Here is a 21,366-nt window from a genome sequence, read left to right on the forward strand (position 1 = left end):
GGAGAAACGGTAACCGGATTTTGATGACCATTTTTCTAGAGATAAGAGTGCGTCTTGTAATACGGGTTGTATATTTTGGGTGTTTTTACCGCAGCACCATATGTTTAAGTCATCTGCAAAAAGTGATGATTTCACGGGGAATTTGATTTCTTCACAAAGGTCGTTTATTGCAACTAGAAATAATGAGACGGATAGAGTGGAGCCCTGAGGCACACCGTTTTCTTGTTTGAATACCTGAGAGAGGTGGCCATTGACTTTAACCTGGAAGGTTCTGTCTGATAAAAAGTTTTTAATAAAGTTGAGCATGTTACCTTCGCACAGTATTTTGTGTAGTTTTTGTGTTATGCGTGGACGCCATGTGGTGTCATATGCTTTTGCTAAATCTAGTGCTACTAGGCCTAGGGATTGTTTGGTTTCAAAAGTTTTTATTATATCATTTTGTAGATCATGTAAGTTGTTGTATGTGCTTTTATTTTTGCGAAAACCGTTTTGGTGTGGGGAGAGATAGTTGATTTTTTCAAGGAACCATCTCAATCGTGTGTCTATGATCTTCTCGAGTATTTTGCACATTGTATTTAACAAGGATATTGGTCTATAGCTATTTGAGTCAAATTTATTCTTTTCGGGCTTTAAAATTGGGATAACATAAGCATGTTTCCAAAGCTTAGGGATTTGTCCGTTGTCCCAAATTTTGTTGAATAAGCGAAGCATGAACTGGATTGCTGACAGAGGTAAATTGTGTATGAAGATATATGGAATTTCGTCGGGACCGGGGGAGAGACTGGAACTATTGGTTATGACCCAGTTAAGTTTATTATTATATTTTGTTAACAATTAATGTGTATAAATCAAGTGCAATAAAAAATTACCTCGATTTCAGATGTTTATATATTATATATATTTATTTAATTTACTATTTTAACTCGACCGAAAAATAATATCAAAAAATGAAACTAACTTTTAACTTGTTGTATTTTTTGAACGAAATCCTATGTCGCGTAATTATATTGTTTTTCATAAACGAAATTTTCGCCAGAAAAAAATGCGCCCCAATCATTGCAGGAGGAACGCGTAGTTTATTTATAATATTTCAAACTGCGATACGCACTATGAACTGTTTGATAAATAAATATGCGCGTGTTTACCATCAGTTCTTTTGTTTGGCATTATACCGACGGTTTTTTTTAGGGAAAAAATGTTTTTCGAAAACTGCCGTTACAATTTACCTATAAATTTCGAACGCCGAAAGTGTGAAATTTTGGTATGAGAATTTTATATTACTACCTATATATCTATATGTATATATTGAATACCCTAAAAACGATTTGATGGTATTTATTCAAATCTGCAGCAAATGTCACTGTGGCGATAGACTTGTGCACAGCTGTTTGCTCATAAACCGTTGGTTGTATCGTAAGTTGATTACTTCGTTTGAGCTTTATGTCGACAGACTATATAGTAAATAGTAATTATAAGTAAATACTAATCATTTGAACGTACGTTTATACATTTAAGTGTATCTGTGTGTGTGTGTGTGTGTGTGTGAGAGAGATCTAGCCATAAAACCCACACGTCCAAACAACTCGTACACGCCGTCGTTTCCCATTGGCTAGTCGACCAAGTTTTAGGGCATTTTGGATTTTGTTAAACCGTACGCGCATCGGAACCGGAACCCGTGTGTGGCAATAAGTCTACGGTGTGATGACCGTACGTACGTTCCGGACTTTTGGTTTTGCCGTCGGGGGACTGCAGGTGGGAAAGAAATTGCCAAATAGAAGAAACCGTCTTTTGAATATTTATGATACCTATACGCGTAAATCACGCGCCACGAATTCCCGCAGCAGTTTATCCGCAAATTATAATTTTTATCTCGGCCGAAAACGGAACGGCGCGGCGTCGTTAAATATAATATAGACGTCTACCCTCATTTATATTTATAATAATTTCTAACATAAAATATTTCACCTAGGTGGGTACTATATATTATTATATACCTACACTGAGAATTTTCCAGAACGAGATATTCACTCGGGCTTTTCACCGTGTTCTTTCGGTCGGAAAAAAAAAAGATAGCGCTACTGGGTGTGTGCGTGTGAAAGGTTTTCTAATACTATGCATCTATTATGCAGTAAAACACACCACGGCCGGCCGCCGTCGTAACATAGGAAAATTATGTTCTAGTACGTGCACAGAACGTCGTTAATAAATCTATACACATAAACATAATAATATTATGTACATAATATTGTGAGCATTTGTTTAGTGACTACGCGAGTGTATAAACTGACTAAACTGTAACCACTAACTGATCGTTTGAAATGTGTCAAGGCTTTCGGCAGATTGGCCGATACGCAAACATATTATATTATTATAATGACGATACATACGGTGTAGGTGTATCAGTTATTTTACAAACGAACGCGCGGGTTATCCTGTGAACCAAATTGCACATTATGTGAAACAATGCGCATATTGTTACCTACAGCGAGTATAGCTATACATATATAATTATGCTTGTGGGTACAACGAAATTCGTTTATTTTTTGCTAACCATAGAATATAGACTATAGGCCAATCTATTATATTTAATTCCAAATATATGTACCTATACAAAAAATATTATAATATAAAGAATACAATGAATGAAAACAACAACTTGAATCACAGTTCAATCTAATAATTAATCTATACGTAATAACTTGTAATCAAGTAATTAAAAAAAAATCAACAATATTTCTGGAAAATAATTTCTTTAAGAAAATGTTACTCCATAAATTACTTCTCACGAAAATATTCTCATGAAAAATAAAAATGCCCCGTACTATTCCATTGTCCTGTTACACCTATTAACACATAATAATGCTATTTTAAAATATGATGTTAAGCAACAATATTTAAATTATAATTGGTAATAAAAAGTAATACTGGATATTATAATAAATATGTACACAATATAATTTTATACCAGCAAAGTGTTAATAGCCTTCTTCGTAATAAAACATAACCAATTTATATGGAATTATGTTTTTATGGTAGGTAGGTACTATAAGTAATAAGTTCTTATTACAGCTTAAATGATAAAAGAAAATAAGACTTGATCTAAGGAAACCGTTGAAGGTATAATAATATCTACTTAAAATGTTGATTCATTGTTAAATTAGTTTGAATGTTATAAGTTATAACTTATAATAAATGTACTATTTTGAAATATATTACTGATATATTATAATAATTTGTGTAGGTATTAAGTTTATTAAGTGTATAAAGTGGTATAATTTTGACATAAATATTTTTTTACATTATACTATTTTGTTATGGTTACAGATTTTTTTTTTAATTCCAAATTAATACTATTGTAGAACAATTAAGTATGGCATTTATTATAATTTCCTAAATGTTTAAGTTTTAAAAAAATATTTTTTTAAAGTATTAGATACCTAGCTGACAAAGTGTCTTCACTGGAAGGCTTCTTAAATCTATCCTTTCCTCAAGCCACTTATTCACTTATCTATTTTACTTATTGTTCATTTTATGTAACAGATTGTAAATAAAAAAATTAAAAATAAAAAAAAAAATATTAGATACCTTATGAATGCATTCATTTATACTAAGTACTATATGTTCTACTCGGTTATTCGGCAAAAAAGTTGTTTTAATATATTATTTTGTTTGCCAGCTACTGAATGAATGACAAACATATCATTCATTATTAATGACAGGCATTTCAGAGAGTAACTGATCGATAGCAGATGGTGCAGTAATTATTTTTTTCAAGTGCCACTCAAATAGCCGTCGAGCCGTTAGTTATTATTAATTTATTGTTGTTACTTATTAGTATTATTATTACATGTATTACATTACTAATCGTATTAATATTATTACTAATTACTATCATTAAGAATATTGCTATTGCTATTTCTATTACTATTAATATTTCGTTATTACTTGGCAGGTACCTATAATATTACTGTGGAATTTATGTACAATATTACGTTTTTGACTTTCAACAATGCTGTAAATGATAACGATAATGTGACAGTAGTTATCGCACGTAAAACATGATTAGGCATTAGTACTGTTGATGAGTTTGGTAAATTAGCGTTTTGACTGTAAATCACATTTTGATATAATTATAAACCTAAAGTTAACTTTATGTGTGTTAAAATTAAATGTTAAATGAGTCGGTTGTTATTGTTATTGTTTTTTTTTACACAGAGTTTAATTAAAAAAGAAATGTATATATATATATATATATTATATATATTATAATAATATTAATATCAGTATAGTAACATTACTTTAATTTCGAATAATGTCAAATTAAAATGCAGAAAACATAAAAGTATGCTAAAAAAACTGCAAAAATATGTGCTTAACCCTTTCAGACCCGAATTATGATCTGATGATAAAAAAAAATAATTTATGTCTTCTTTACATAAAACATACTTAAATTAAGAGAAATTTCGAATTTTGAAATTTTTTGACTACCCAAACTTCAGTTTTGGTGACTTGTCATTATAATAGCATTTGGGCGTTAAATATAATAACTTACATTACCATTTTAATGGCAATTGGGCTTTAACGTATAACGCACTACATCATATGAATAATCTTTATTCGTAAAAACAAAATATAAATAACAATTTTTAAAAATTAAAAATTAGAACAATTAATATAAAATTAAATAAGACAATAAAAAATAAAGTTTATAATCATTATCACAATGGTTATACTGTGGCAGTCTTTGCAGTTACATAAAACGATAAAACAAATAAAAAACATCCTTCTAAGTAGTAATAACATTAGGTAAATAAATATAAAATAAAAGATCATCTGTTACATTGTTAATAATTATATATATAAACTTAGGTACATAATTATAATAAGATTTAAATATTTAATTATGATAATCAAAAAAACAATTCCTTGTCTTAGTAATACATAAATGGACATTGCATTTTTTGCATGCCATATGGGTTCTTTTTTTACACCCCTCTAATTTACAGAATGTGGCATCTCTCAAGTTATCTATGTATACATAATGGCCAATGTTATCTTTTCTTATCACATCAGTAGGGTATCTATCAATTAAACGATTTTTTGTGCGAGGTTTAGGTTGAACTATAATTTTGTTAGATGACGACGGGCGCCCTCGTTTTCTGGAAGGTGTTACTACAGAACTCCCTATAGAAATTAATGTTGAAGCTAAATTTTGCTTAAAGCCTAATAAGTCCATTACTTTTTTTTTTGGTAAATTTATTGCTTCAGCATCATTTCTATATTCTAACCATGAATTACAAGTGGCCATATCAAAGGAATGAAAGAGCATACGCAAAGTCCATTTTCTAGATTTTATAAATACTCTGTAGTAGCTAATGAGTTGATCATGCAAATCCACCCCACCCATTGAATCATTATACAATTTTACAATTTCAGGGCGACATACTTCAACATAAGATTTATTTTTTTTATCATATCGTTTAATAATATCTGGGCTGCCTGAAGTCACAAAGTTAGAAGCGAGAGTAACAGATTTGTTATCCAACCATTTAATCAGACCAACTTTTCCATCTGTTGAGGTAACTTCATATGAGGCTCCTCTTCCTAATGTATTTAGCTCTTTATCGCTCACAACTGGAGGATTAGCAAAACGATTAAGTCTAATTGTCCCAGCTGCTTTAATTCCCAAACAATCAAGTGATGTAAATAGATTGTAAGAACTAAAATAATTATCAAAATATAAATAATGTTCATTTTTATCTATGTGTTCAACTAATTGTAAAACTATGGAACCCCCGAGGCCATATTTTTTTTGTATTTCATGATTTATTTCAGTTGAACTGCCCTGGTATAAAATCATATTGTAAACCATACCATTAGCAGAGCAGAGTAAAAAATTTTTAATACCCCAAGGGCAGGGTTTGCCTTTCATATATTGTTTGACACCTAATTTCCCTTTAAATTTGACCATTTGCTCATCTACAGCTAGATTAGTTTCTACTGGCAATTCTTTACAACGTTTTAAAAAAGAATTATAAAGTGGTCTAACTTTTATAAATTTATCAACATTGTTTTCAGGAATGTCATCATTATTCATTACATGAAAACAAGACCTCAACTGAAAAAAACGATTTCGAGACATATTATCAGCAATTATATTTACTCTGTCGTCATTAGTCCAACATAATCTTATTCTACTAGGTTTTTGACAACCAATTTTCAAATGTATACCCACAAACACCTTCATTTCTGAAGGTGTAGTATCTACATAATTTATGAAATTATTTTGTTTGGCATAAATATTTGTGTACTTGGCCATATTTTCAAACTCTTCCTCAGGAAAATATTTACTGAAATATTCTATTGGTGATAGAGTCCTATAAGTAGTTGATAATTCTGGAGCTGGTGGCGAAATCTTTAAGAAACTACTGACAAATGGTCTATTTGACCATTTAATTTCATTTTTTGTGTAATATGGTAGGTTATTGAGGTGTAGTCCGTGTTCAACTACAGGTCTTATTGCTATATGATGTGGTGGTATTGCAGGTGTACTTGGCCTAGCTATTAAAACAATTAAAATTTAAAAAGAAACCAAATAAAAATAATTCAAAATAATATTTTATATACCATAAGCATTGTTATCTGATTGCTGTTCACCTTGTTGCAGTGGTTCATGTTCATCTTCAACTGTTTCTAAAATATTTAGTGTAATTTATTGTTTCATAAGAAAAATTAAAATTACTAGAAACAAAAAAATAAATAATATAAAATAATATTTTACATACCATTATTTATGCCAAAAACGTTGAAATCTTCATCATCTTCGAAATCAAACAGTTCAAAATCATCAAGTACATTTTCAAACATTTGTTCTTTGCTAGACTTTTCGATTTCTGAACGAGGGTATTCATTGTCATCAACAAAATCATCGTCGTCGCCTGACAATGATGATAGTTCTGAATCTCTCCCATCACCTAGCAATTCGATGATGTCTCCGTAGGGCAGTTGCTGCTGCTTTTTTAACATTACAAACTAGAGTTTATAACATAAATTAAATTGAATCAACTGATTAAAACTATCTACCTATGTGGTTTAATTAAAAGAATACTTACTAATATAGTTGATATTCTTCACTAAGCAATAGAAACAGAATTCGTAACGTAACAACGAGTTACTCGTTGGAGTACCGGACGAGATTCGGAGAATAACGATAAATGATAACTAATTACAGCGGCAAAATGCACGTGCACATGAATAATAATATTATCGGTTATCACAAAATGTTGTAAACGCCCAAGGCCCAACTGCCATTATAATGGCATATTACTTAAGACGATACCACTCACTGATAAAAGATAATAACCACATTTTAATACCGGCATAATACAATAACATCAGTGTTGACACGGGAAAAAAAATATGGGATTTTTCCCAATTGATTATCAATAATTAATATTTATTACAAGAAAAAAAAAAAAAAAATCCCGGCAAATTTTTTTTTTTTTTTTTACATAATTTATTTTGACTATTGTTTAGTTATAAAATATATAACCATAATTCTTATTATTATCTATAAATATTCGTTGACAAAATAAACCAATTTCCGTCCAGTTATACACACAATTATAATTTCTACATTTATTTTTATTGTAATGCCATTATAATGACATTGGGGACTGAAAGGGTTAAAACATTTTATCTAGTGATAATCGTTATTTACAAATCTTTTATTCCATGTATCATCCAAACGAACTCGTAACAAGATATTTTATTTAATTCTGTTTGGCCGATTGTGTATTTCCTAAAAAAAAGATGACACAGAGCGAAATATTTTAACGATCGATGTCGTGTTATCCAATTGTGATGAAACAGCATAAATATATAGTTTTATTTTCAAAAAACGTAGACCTAATTCTACAACAGATATTTTATGGAATTTAGTCAATTTTGTATATCTCTGAAGTTTAATGACTTTACTGTAGTTCTATAGAGTATAGATGCAAGACCAGGGAATATTATACCCTATAATATTAAGGTTTTTTGAGTCTCTAAGCCGGAGTTTTATATTTTTGTTTATTTCCTTGCCACAATAAAACCAACTGATTTAGATTTCAGGAAACTCATGCATGATGTTAAATAATGGTTTTATAAAATGCTTGGATAGATAATGAATTCTTGACTTGAGGTCACTGTATAATAATGAATGGAAACACATTTCCTAACATTTTCTAATAACATGATCCTAACATATTGACATAATATAATAATATAGTGTTATTAATATATTTGTCTGTTGTTTATATAAATAAATGTATGCTTGGATGGGAAACTATAGGTTAGGTTAGTTATACCTAACCTAACCTAACCTAACCAATTGACATCATATTTTGTACACATATTCCTTGAAATTCGGGGAATGTTAATAGCTTCATCGTTTTAAACCACTAGGTATTTTTCTATATGATGGCTCACGCATGAATTTCGTTTTTGCTTCAATATTTATATAGGGTTGCCATTGGTTACCGTTTGTATGTTTGTAACTTATAAACTTAACAACTACTTCACCAATTTCGACGAAAATTGCAGAAATTGTTCTTATAAAGATATAAAAAATGTTTAGTGTACATATACTGTACTATAAGCTATAGCTTGAACCACATTCGAAAATATACTAAGTACACAGGCGGATAGCCCATCCGGTCGAAATAGTTCACAAAGCTAGGTAACCTAACCTAACCTAAGCGAAGTACACCGATCCCGATTTCCCAGTGAACAGAGATAAGACTCTAAAACCGAGATACATCAATATATAGCGCAGTATTTTGTATTGTTCATTTTTTCCCGGGCAAAGCCGGGTTATAGGTACATCTAGTATTATATAATATTATATATTATGTATAATACTCTATACCTAATATATTATATTTTATTATGAAGAGGATAAAGGTTTAGTTTTTTTTTGCAATTTTATTCAATGATAGTATTATGAAGTTCAAATGTCGCATCCAATAATCCTCTCTTTTTTATTATTATTATTATTATTATTAAACACTCATAAATACCATATATAATAATAGAACCTATATACGCCGTTACTATATTACTGTATTATACGCATTATAATAGAATTAAATTTTTTTATCTTCATAAGAATATACGCTGTAGTTGGGTACCTAGTATAAATTTAAATAATTGTGTATATATACTTCAAACGTAATTAAGTATGTTAAAAATTATTATATACGTTAATTTAACAAAAAAAAAAAATAATAAATAAATCTAAAAGGGGTAGGTGTGATGGCTGACATTATATCCATATATGATGCGTTTGTATATACACCTATAGAGAATTTTGATAGTCACAAAATTCGGTAATTTATGGTTTTTTTTTTAACTGTATACATAAAAATTGTTTATACCTACTTTATGTAATAATAATTTAGTTCACTCTACAGCATCACTTTTTACGAGCATTGAGTATATAAAATCAATTTTTCTTTAACTGCAATTTTATTAACATTTCGTGTAAATATTATTATAGTATATTGAACGTGATGAATGATAATAATTTATGATTGAAGTTTATTAATTACAATTAGATATAGCTACCTACTAGAAGTGTATTGATAGAGTATAATATTATTATGATTTATGATTGTTGATTTTAATCAGTTTTTATTATTTTTTAATACAATTTTGAAATCATAGTGACGAATCTCAATTTGTATTGCATAATAATTAACAATAGTAATAAACCTCTAATGTAGTAAATCTGTAACTATTGGAGTATACAATAGGTCTAAATGTCTTTTTTTTTTATTTGACATAAACAATCTATACACAATTGCACAATAAGTTTGTAAGATGAGGGTAATAATATAACATGAATGGTGTGATTTAGCAGCCACCCATTATTGACTCTTGGCTATTGGTTAATTAGTTTTGTTTTTTTTTTTATATATAACTTTTCCTACTGTGGGACGTTAGACATTGAAGTTTTGTAAAAGGTCACGACACCATTTTCTTTTCAATCTTCGGTTAGGATTCCCTGGAAGAGTATAATGATGGACAGATCTTTTATAAGAGGGTTAGGATGGTTTTGGAGACGTTTATGAAAACGTGTGTAGAAAAATCGTGCTTCCTCATTTATTGTTTTCATATGGAGATCGTTATGTAGAGTATGGTTAGAAATATAGGGCGGAGCGTTGGATAATCGTCGGAGTAAAAGGTCTAAATGTCATATAAAAATACGTGCATTTTCTAAAATACACTCATGAACTTTTAGTGTTCAAAATAATATTTTATATTTAAAACATAATATAAATTGATCACTTGTTCAACCTAAATTTGTCTGTGGAATCATTTTGTTTAGAGTTACAAACATAATTTAGATTATTTTCAACTACGCGTTACCATTATTATTTGCGTTACCAGTATTGCGTTGTTCGAGCCGAGTTATTTCATTTTTAAATGTTTGTTTTTTCTATTATATTTTATCTAGTTTAAATATGTTTTAGTGAAATAGTTTCTTCAAAATGTTCCACAAATATTCAACCTTATATAATATAAATACATATATATATAAATACACATTTCCCGATAAATGAATTGAAACAAGCACCATGTGTTCTGGTTTGTATAGTTTCTTCGACTTCCCCAACTGTGATTTCCATGATAACAAAATACTAAATCAATCTCAAAAGACACGTCAAAATGCCTCGTCACAATTCTCTGAAGTTTTTCGAAGTTTAAAGTGAAGAGATCTACCAACGTTTCCAGAAATTATGCTGTGTGCTCGAATCCATCCATCGAAATCGAAGAAAAGTTCTCAATTTTTTCAAAAAGATATGATTGAATCTTCTGTTTATCCTGACACTTTTTAATCATTCAAAGACAGTCGTTGTCATAAATCTATACAATATCTAATATTTGTTTGTTTGCGTAGAATGACAATTGAAATCCAGTATCCACCTATAGAGAATGTAAATATTTGAGCCATAAATTTAATTTCTGATCTAAATTGTTCAAATATTAAAATTTAAAAAAAATTATTACCTGTCAAAAACGTATAATTACATTTATATAATTTATGATAGTTTGTCGAGTTTATAGAAATTGGATGGTTTGTTGAAGAAAATATAAGTAAAATGTAAATATAAAAAAAATGGAGCCGCTATAGTCGCATAATGTGTTATTGATTTTGGTTAATTATGATTTGATAACTAATCAATTATTCATAAATATTCATAAAGCTTGTTAAATATAAGTATGAATGTTTAAAATCCTATAGAAAATTGTCATTAATTTAAAATTCCGATGATTATGTTGATCAGCTTATTTATTTGATAATATAAACTCATACATTTTTGTAATTAAAATTCTATTTTTTTTTTTTTATACATTTTACAAAAGGTAGGTGTAATTTGCATTTAAAATATAAATAACAACATTAATCTGCTTTTTCATCGCTTGCGCCGATTATGTGTAACTAGTGTTTTCAATTTATGAAGTTTAAAAGTTAAACAAGCGCCCGTGAAGGTCCATAAATTGTAATTTAAATTAGATTCGTATTTTATCGTATATAATGTTATGTACTACGACAGTCGGCATTATGATTAAATTCATTTAATTCAAGCACACAATAATTGTTTGATGTCTTCTGTATTATTCTCATATATAAATTGTATACCAGCATTTTTTCTTTAAATAAGTTTTTATAACATTTTTGTTGGATTTTTAGCGTTCTCACTAATATAATATGGATATACCAAACCCTGCACAGTGCACATATATTTTTATCCTATTGAAAATATTTAAGATAATACATATGTGATTACACATAATATATGGCCAAACACTTAAATTATTGATTTTATTTTGAATTTTATACAGAAACTGTTAGCTTATACGAAGTTGAAAATTCCAGGCGATTATTGTTACTCATTACTTGACCGATTAATTTAAGTATATATAGTTATACAAATAGTCGTAACACTACATATCGCTGTTATTTATATATTTTTATTCCTTTAGTGTAATTTTTAAAACCTTAGAGGTAAGTCCAATAATAAAATGTATACCTATACCTAATACATATGACCATATTTGGCGGAAGAAGTCGCCAAGCTATTTGTTTAAGTAATCCTTAAGACTTAGGCAATCGTCTGTATCAGTGCGTCCTAAGGCCGTCCAATAGGTTGGTAACAAGAATTAATAATGCACCTACCGGAAATAATTGATAAATTTATTTTACAATCGTAACAATGGTATAGGTCTAATCGTATTTTAACTGTGGCAAATAGCGAATTATAAACCACGCTAATAGTGCACATTAATATATTTTGTAAGGTTGGGTCTTGCGTGCGTCGCATACGGTTGTGAATCGATCATTTTTCATTTGTGTCTACGTTGAAATTTCAATACACGACGTAGTATTTATTACCTATACCACCATAATATTATAAAAATATAAACATATAATTTCTGCCTCGCGATTTCGATATCCTCGACACCTCTCTCCGGGCACCGTTTTCGACCGATTCGCAATATCATAATATTATAATACTATTAGATATCCTCGCCGATACGCTATCTAAAAGATCCGAAAACAACGCACACGCATTCGTGTGATATTAATAATAATTATTAATATATACCTATCCAACAGTTGACCGCGTACCTTCGTCGTATACACCGCAATATATTTATTTTTTGTTCGACAACCGTCTGCCGTTAATTATTGCCATTCTTCTACACATCAGGTATTTTATTCGGTGCCCACGGTCGTTTTACACGTATTGTCGTTTTCAATCGATCTCTTCTATATCATACTTTCGTGTCGTTTGTATAATTTGTACAGCACTCCCCTTTAGAGAACACGCACGCACGCACACACAGCAATTATTATATACTGAATTTCAAATCAATGTGCTACAATCAGCTGACGATGTCTGCTGTTACTGCTACAACCACCACTACTGTTGCGGCGCGGGTAAAACAATTCCACGGTTAGTCAATCATTCACGCGACGGTATATATTATATTCGGTCGTTTTGTGATAATAGTAATTAAAATAGTTTTTTTTTTTTTATTTTTAATTATCTCTCATGTTATAATCGCGCAATTAAACGGACGTGCGGTTAATTATTACTATATTGTACCTACGTAATATAATAAGCGAACGAGAGTCGATACATTAGGTAGGTATCGTACGTACTTGAACGAACGCGTTCGGTCAGTCGTATTTTTTTTTTTTTAACGCAAAGTTTTCATTTTTTTGATGAGAAACAATATCATTGGTATAATATTATATTATTATTTATGCGTAACAGTCCAAAACAAATTGCACTCGCTGTAAATTCGTCGTCAAAGTGTCGCGTGTTTATTTTGGCAATATATTATATATACTTATATATATATTTTACCTGTAAACGTGTATTATAAATGAGTAAGTTTTTTAGTCGCTCGTGTGTGTACACTTAAGTAAACCTTATAGTAGACTAGACGGAACGAGTAATATATAGTTTGCCAAGGGTGCTTTTAGGATTATTAGACTACTAGGCTAACTGCAGCTGCTGGCATACCAAATCATTTTGGCTGTAGCATTGTTTCATTGGCACATATGTGTAAAGTCATTAAAGTCTATTTTAAATTTCTTTCGTGAAAATATTTTGTTTAGTACATAGGTATATAGGTATAGTCAATATTATGAAATAGCGTGTCAGACGAAAATATTTTTAAACTACTATAGAAATTATTAAAAAAATATAATATAGGCACAGACGGTGACCATAGCAGAACATATTTTAGTACTATATTATCATTTAGTACATCATATAAACCTATAATCATAGTTTATACAATTATCCGCATATAATATTATATAATATTTTATACACCCTAAATATACTAGGTACGTTGAGCGCAGTATATATTATTTCCTTCGAATGATTACCTTTATACATGGGTTTTCAGACGAAAAAGCCCGTTTTCCCCTTTCGTTTCCGACCTGTCAGTTGTAATATTACGTTTTTATTCTTCATATTATACATATATCAAAGTCTTTACACAAAGCTGTCAGCCGTAAATTCCGCTCACGAAATGTTCGCCGTACAACTCGAAACATATTTATATCTACATAGGCATAGGCGAAAATAGTTTTTGACATTTTTTTTTTTTTGGGGGGGGGCTGTAGATCAGATCTATACTTGATACTCTTATGATGCTTTTAAATTATATAGTAATGAAATCATTAGTTTCGGGTGGGCTATAGAAATTTTATGGGGGCTAAGCACCCCCAGCCCCACAGTCCTTTACCCTATTTGCCTATGACATCCGAACGTTTTCAGACCAAACCCAAACCCGCAGCTCTGTTGGTTCGCGTTATATGTGTGACCCCGTCGTGTGTCGCGTTTAAGACTTCTCGTCAGTATCCGATTTCATCAAAACGCTAAATTTCGTGTATTGTATTCATGAGGGGACTACGCGCGTCATCATCGTCTGTACAGACTACAAGCAATAATTATAAAGGCGCTGCAAGTATTATAATATATTATCGCAGCGAGTGTGTGTGTAACATAATATAATAATATGTAGCGCATATATTATAATTACAGCGCGGCGGACGTTTTTATACGATGGCAAATAATTATTATTATACCCACACCGTTTAATCGATAGATTTGGGTGTGTTTCGTCGTTTGAGTAGGTACTACAATATACGCATATACCTACCTATTTATATGTATGAGTGTATATATACAAACCTACGCCGCACGAAAATCCTTTGAAATGACATGGTGGGCGTCGACGAACAGACTGTATACCGGCAATAATAATAATAATATTAATATTGGAGGGACTGCTGCAGTGTTTGTCGGGTAGTTACGTCCTGAGCAAACTTCGTGCCGCCGCCGAACGCAACGACCGTCGTTTAAGTGTTTTAATGCTATACATAATATATCATCGTAAAATGCTTTGACGTTATAATAATTTATCGATTCGATTTAATTCCGTATAAACCTACTACCGTTCGGCAGATCCTCCTGCAGCGGCGGCGGTGGCTTAGTTATAACTGGATGGTGGGGTTAACTTGTTCAGAAGTTTCAGTCTACCCTCCGGAGTCTGCAGGACGTCAAATCATTTTTCGGCGCGTTCGATTGCCATCACTCTCACTACCCTTTGCAGTAGACGAAAGTTGGCTTGAGACCTATATACTATTGCGGCATGCAACATCGTGTGTTGTGCAGTTTTCCAGTATAAACCACGTTTGGAATAAATTAATACGTGGAAATAATACGAGCACGTGGTGTATACATCGAGATATGCAAAACGTTTGGACGCATAAAGACTAGCTGACCGGTTTCCCAGAAATGCGCGACACGTTTTTCGCACAGACGTCGTATAGGCACTGTCTTCGCGTCGCCCCCATCATCATCATTATAATAATTTCTAGATATCCTTAACCCGATGAATATTTTACGAATGTCTGAGATGTCGAAAAAATAATCGCGTGTTACTATTTTTTTCTTCATCATAATTTGTTCGGCATTCATTTTATCGCCCGAACGTGCGCGTGTTACGCAACGTTTTTGTTGTGTTATTATTTTTATCGTTATACTGCAGTTTTTTTTCCCCCATTCCTCCCGGCAGCCCTATCTATGCTGCAGCTGATAGAGTCGTTTATCTGCATACAACCACAAGTCCAGTGAGATTATGCGAAAAAATAATAACTGGCGTGCACAGTGCTCGGCGCGCAATTGATATAACCGCATGGGTGTGTGTATATTATAAAATTGAAAAAGTGCTGATTTCGAGTTGTATTACATGTGGTGTGAGTTGCCGGACAACGGTTAACCGGCATGTTATGCATAATATTATATTGTCGTGTGCGGTGCTAGTGTGCAACGGAATACGGCGCATGATGGTCAATGTTTTAATATTTAATACTGTTGAGATATTATTATTATATAACATAATATGAGCGTTTCTAAATATATTTTTACTATAATTATTAGTATTTTTTTCGTACAATATTATTACAATGCCCCCCCCCCCCAATGAGTAAAATAAGATATATTGTAGATACAGCTGAGAATGCAAACGCAAGTCCCGTTTGTTTGACAGACCTTCCTGGTTTTCGCCATCTCTGTCTGTTATATTATGTAACTTAATGTGTATATTATATTCAATTGTATTGCTTGTGTTTTTGTCTAACCGTTGTGTTCGGTTGTTGTTTTGCAGACGACTCGCCCACGGATGACCGGTGCAGGAGACGGTCGCGAATGCTGTCTGAGGGCGAAGTGGTGCTACTCGAGTCGGTCGCCCATCACGGTAAACGGTTACCCAACGGCCGATTTCTTACCATGCACAAGCGTAGGCGGAAAAAGCTCACCACCCGATCCTTGTCCAACGAGAATGCGCCGGCGCTATTGGACGACATTCACCACGGCCAAGTCCAGGTTAGAATGTTAATCAAGTATTAATAACTTATGCAACAATATTATAATATCGATTTGATTATTATTATTATTATTTCAACAGTATGATGAATTTTTCTAACGATTTAGCAATTTATAATAACGGTATGCATGTTACAAGTTAAATTTATTATGTTATCAAGTATATTATTTTTGTACGCTCTGCAGAAATATTTATGATCGTTTTAAGTTTAAATGTTTTTTTAAAATATTATACCACCTAGGTAGCATACATATTAAAGAGATTTATTATAAATATCTACTTTGGCAATGGATATACATAGTATAATTATTACATATAAGTATTTTTATAATTATAGGTACATTTGGAAATAACCACGGAGGTAGTTAATATTTTAAGACATTTTTTTTGTATATTTTTTAAATAAAATATATAATTATGTTTATTTTAACCTCTGAAATTTTAAAATATAATTGATCTTTATGATATATTTTTTTTTTTTTTAAATTAACTTTTATAAATTAGGGTATAAATTATACTATACATGCATAATAAGTCTTTAGATAAACGTATCATATAGCTTATACAATTGAAAATAATTATATTATTAAACAATATCATTTTTTAGAGTTTCGATAAAAAATACTAAGCGTGTAAACAATTATCATATTTTGGGTTCAACCAGGAATCATATATATTTAGTTAACGAGTGGTTTTTATTGATTATAACAAATTTAAATGTATATTTCAACTCAAAGAACCTATATTTATTTAATTGAGGTTACTAACGTGGATACAAATTAACGTCAACTCGTAATTACTAATTACTATACTACGCTACATAAAGAATTGATTTTAATTTTAAAAAACGGAAAACAGTATTTTACAGTATTTGTGTAATATAATTATTAATTAACCTGGATAACATATTATAATAATCATTAAACAATTATGTATGTGTGTACTCTACGTCATAATCGATGTTTTCAAATTTTTAATTTTACAGATCTAATTTATTATTTTACTATAAAATATATATTATAATATTATAATATTATACTTAATGAATATTCACATAAGTATGTGTTGTCATATTTTTGTAAAAAACATTGCTTTTTTTCGTTAAGTATTAGCAAATTGTAATTTATATTATTTCAAATAAAAATATAGAAATAAAAAGTACAAGGATGATAATAATATGCTTGTGTCATATCCGAGTGTAATAAAAATATATGAATATTTAATTAGTAACAAAGTATATGTCAACGTTACGTTATAATTCAAAATTTAACCCTTTCATAATATTTCACAGATGATGAAAGAGAAGTACAAATAGATAAATATTACTTAATAAAAATACATGGAATAATTAATAACCTATTTTACCATTCGATTTAACATACGCGTTACATTGTAAATAATAATATACTCCATACTAGTTTGAATGATCGGACTGTTTTATTTTTTTGTTTTAAATAATACAATTAGGTTTAATAACGTGTGTACATTTATAATACGATGATTGCTAGATATTTTTGAATAAATTATTATCATATTTTGACGTCAATCGTATAAGTGATCTATAATATGTTTGACTAATCGACCAAGCCTCGTGTAACGCTATTTCTATTTTATTGACGTCAACACTCAATAATATATAATATTATAAATATATTATGATTTAAAATACTAGATGAATATAAACTTTTTCACAAATATGCAATTATGTTATCATTTTTAAAACCATTGGATTATTACAGGCCATACATAATATACTCAATAATAAAATTATGAGTTATGTTTTTTAAAAAAAACCCATTAATTTAGACATCCAGACAAGTTTAATATCCAAATAACGAAGGTTTAAAAGACTCCTATAGGTACTTTTTTTGAATACATGCCTTTAAAAAGAATGACTTAAAAGTTAAAATGTATTGTGATGCAAATCATGACCTTCTGAGATTTGTGTAATATTTCGTTAACTTAATATCATATTAAACGTGCCGAATAAAAATTGAAAATTTTAATTAAAAGATTTTATGAAAAATATAGTTAAAAAATAGTACAGAAACAGACTTTAAATTATAGGCTGTACAAATTCTGTGTTATTAAATGTAGGATTTGGTATTTGATTATGTTGTTGCGTACCTATTATGTACGTGTACCTACATCATGTAAAAATATTTTATTGCAGCTGTGATAATAACTACATGCAATAACATTCAGTTAACATAATTTCTACTAAATATCGTTTGCCTATGGATTTCTGGGGATCAATAGTTTTAATAACTTCTCCGGGTTTCGTTTTTATAGGTCATTGGACTATATAAGTTATTGGGAACGCCCAAAGGAGTTCACGTGATTTTCTGTCAATTCCGCACGGATCAAAGGAATTGGTTCGCCCTTTGATGTTCGTGCTATAATCCAATATTGCTTCGATTCAAAGCCCCAACTGTCTTCTCCTGTCCCACTGTAAGAGATTATGATGCCTTTTGAAGATGAAACCGCCCTGGAGGCTTGTTTACCGACGATTTGATTTTGGAGCTTTAAATATATGTATTTTGACGACCGCGATAATAGAATTTATTCGTAAAATAATATAGTCGTCTATTTGTGTCATAATGTTTAGATAAACTGTATACACAAACCGTATCACTTTATTATATTTTATTATTTATTTATTTATTTATTTATTTAACGGGTGTGATGCCCAGTGTTATAGTTTTAACACTAATGTATAATAGTTAACAGAAATACAAAACTTTAATTTACCAGGTAATAAAATAATTAACTAGGTATATACAATTTATAATAATTACGAACTAAATAAAGTGAAGTGTTCATTACTCGAATGCATCATACCTACAATCAATTAGATGGTTTCTACCATAGTTAGTATTATAAACAGGAACGAAAAAAAAGAGTAATGTCTTTGTAACGAGAATGTTCTTTAAGGTTTATTAAGGAAAGATAAGAAGGAGCTTCATCACTTCTATCTATTATAGCCTCCGTAATAATACCTAGTTTGATTCCACTCATTTATTTGGTAAAGAAATAAGTCATAGATTATGCATTACTGGCCGTTAACCATGCTAAGGGCAGGTAATTTTTAAAGTATAAACTATGATCCCCAAACGATAAAAAAATACTCCCTAAAAATGAGTCAGTTTCCACGTTCTACTACAAAGGGTTCCCAAAAGACTTCTGTATACTCTAGTCAAAAACCAATAAGAAATCTGTTCACAGTTTTTATAATTGACAGCTTGAACTCTTTTGAAGTCTGTAATTTAAAAACTAATGCTTAAATGCTCTGTAACTGTGATGTGAGGGTAATAATTCAGATCAGAACTTAAAAGAACACCTAATTATTACTTATTAGTAACCACATCAATACTTGAGTTAAATATAAACGAGTAAGTTAATAAGCGATAGTAAAATACACGGATTTACATTTGTCTAAGCATTGATGTGTAATCCTATAGAATTAAACCTTGTAGGAGTAAAGCTTTCAGGTACTTCTTAAGGGCCACAATGTCAACTACCAATTCAATTCACATTAATTTTTTTATGATGATAGATCCATTTCAACGATATTAATACTAATAGTACCTACATACTTCGATAAATGAATATAGGAAGATAGTATCATAAAAAGTATGTTTGACGATAGAAAAATATACAGATACTGTGCTAAAATATGATGAGAAAAGTCCCAGAATTAGTTTTTTCATCAATAATACTTTGAATACCGTTGCTAGAAGCATTATTCTTACGTACAAATTTCGAAAAAAGCGAGGTTAACAGTTCGCTGTTTTTAATAGGAAATATTCATACAATTTATTGAAACCTATTACGAACCCGGGGGTTAAAACTCGTCATAATCCAGAGGACAACGTGACATTTTATATTTGGCATGACCTCTTATATTTTTTCAAAGTCGATAGACTTGAGATATTTAAAGGACCACCGGGAAAATATTGACGATGTGTAATTATTATTTTGAACACAATTCAAAATACAAAAATCTATTATCATATAAAGTGACTCTTGAATGAGAATAATATAATAGGATAGTATAATGAAGACTCAACATCAACATACTTTGAAGTATCCAACTAATTTTACGATGTCAAAAAGGTGCATAATATATATCAATATAGCATCCGTGTCAATTAAAATAAGAACAAAACATTTAAGCAAACTTTAATTCCACATAAATAATGACATTGAAATAATCGAACAATCTTCACCCGTGTGTGTTTCATTGGTGATATTATTGTATAGGATAACACTGCAATTTGATTAAATTTGCAAGATGAAACTGCAATGCTTGTTGATAAGATAATAAACTGTACATGACGTAGTATGAATTGCGATATAATCACCTCACAAATGTATACGTATTCGTAATAGAATCGTTTTGAAAAAAAATTATTACATTTATTAATAATATAATATACATATTTCATATGTAGGTATGTCAAAGTAGATATTCAAAATAATATTTTATACCGTCCAGTGGTTCCCTATAGATGCCGTGTGGGGGGGGGGGACGGTGTGACGTTTTCTACAACCCGTGATGCGTATTTTAATGTATAAATCATCCAAAATAATGTTTCCAAAATATATTTAAAAATCAGTTTAGCCACTCGCTACAATATATTATGAAAATAACTATTTTTTAGTTATCAATACCTAATAATTTGTAAATAATAAATATCATGATGAAATAACCAATACATTTAATTCATAATGATAAATCTCTTCTATGTTCGATATAAAATGTTTAAATCATATTTCATTTTAACATTTAACAGTTGATATTGCATTACAAATTACGATAGTTTTTTAAATATAATATAGTTTTTAGACCTCTGATTTTGTGAAATCGTGACGGTTGCCGATGGCCAAGATGAACTGGACGAG

At 30.1% G+C, this 21,366-nt stretch overlaps 2 protein-coding genes across 7 annotated transcripts in view; one reads left to right on the plus strand and one right to left on the minus strand.

Annotated features, from left to right (window-relative positions):
• The window catches only part of LOC132948206 (high affinity cAMP-specific 3',5'-cyclic phosphodiesterase 7A-like), a 128,154-nt gene that overhangs the window by 76,795 nt on the left and 29,993 nt on the right, over window positions 1-21,366 (plus strand). For all 5 annotated transcript variants that reach the window (XM_061018581.1, XM_061018582.1, XM_061018584.1 and 2 more), the window contains one exon: window positions 16,243-16,460. In XM_061018581.1, coding sequence (XP_060874564.1) covers window positions 16,243-16,460 — 218 coding nt within the window. The remainder of the gene's footprint in view (window positions 1-16,242; window positions 16,461-21,366) is intronic.
• On the minus strand, window positions 1,427-7,475 carry LOC132948207 (piggyBac transposable element-derived protein 3-like). 2 transcript variants are annotated; one of them, XM_061018586.1, is made up of 4 exons: window positions 7,113-7,475; window positions 6,786-7,032; window positions 6,628-6,693; window positions 1,427-6,561 (listed from the first exon to the last, which is right to left on the minus strand). In XM_061018586.1, the coding sequence occupies exons 2-4, from the start codon at window positions 7,024-7,026 to the stop codon at window positions 4,898-4,900; spliced, it is 1,971 nt and encodes a 656-aa protein (XP_060874569.1). In that variant the 5' UTR covers window positions 7,027-7,032; window positions 7,113-7,475; the 3' UTR covers window positions 1,427-4,897. The 2 variants fall into 2 exon arrangements, with proteins under 2 accessions (XP_060874569.1, XP_060874568.1); XM_061018585.1 differs by having other exon boundaries at window positions 6,786-7,475.

The sequence above is a fragment of the Metopolophium dirhodum genome, chromosome 7, assembly GCF_019925205.1.
Source record: "Metopolophium dirhodum isolate CAU chromosome 7, ASM1992520v1, whole genome shotgun sequence".
In the NCBI taxonomy this organism is placed as follows: domain Eukaryota; kingdom Metazoa; phylum Arthropoda; class Insecta; order Hemiptera; family Aphididae; genus Metopolophium; species Metopolophium dirhodum.

Excerpts from the sequence above, each read along its gene's own strand:
- LOC132948207 (XM_061018586.1), bottom strand. The coding sequence starts at position 7,026 with ATGTTAAAAAAGCAGCAGCAACTGCCCTACGGAGACATCATCGAATTG. Across the intron at positions 6,694-6,785 it reads CGTTTTTGGCATAAATAATG|AAACAGTTGAAGATGAACAT; the intron begins GTATGTAAAATA and ends TAAATATTTTAG. Across the intron at positions 6,562-6,627 it reads ATCAGATAACAATGCTTATG|CTAGGCCAAGTACACCTGCA; the intron begins GTATATAAAATA and ends TTGTTTTAATAG.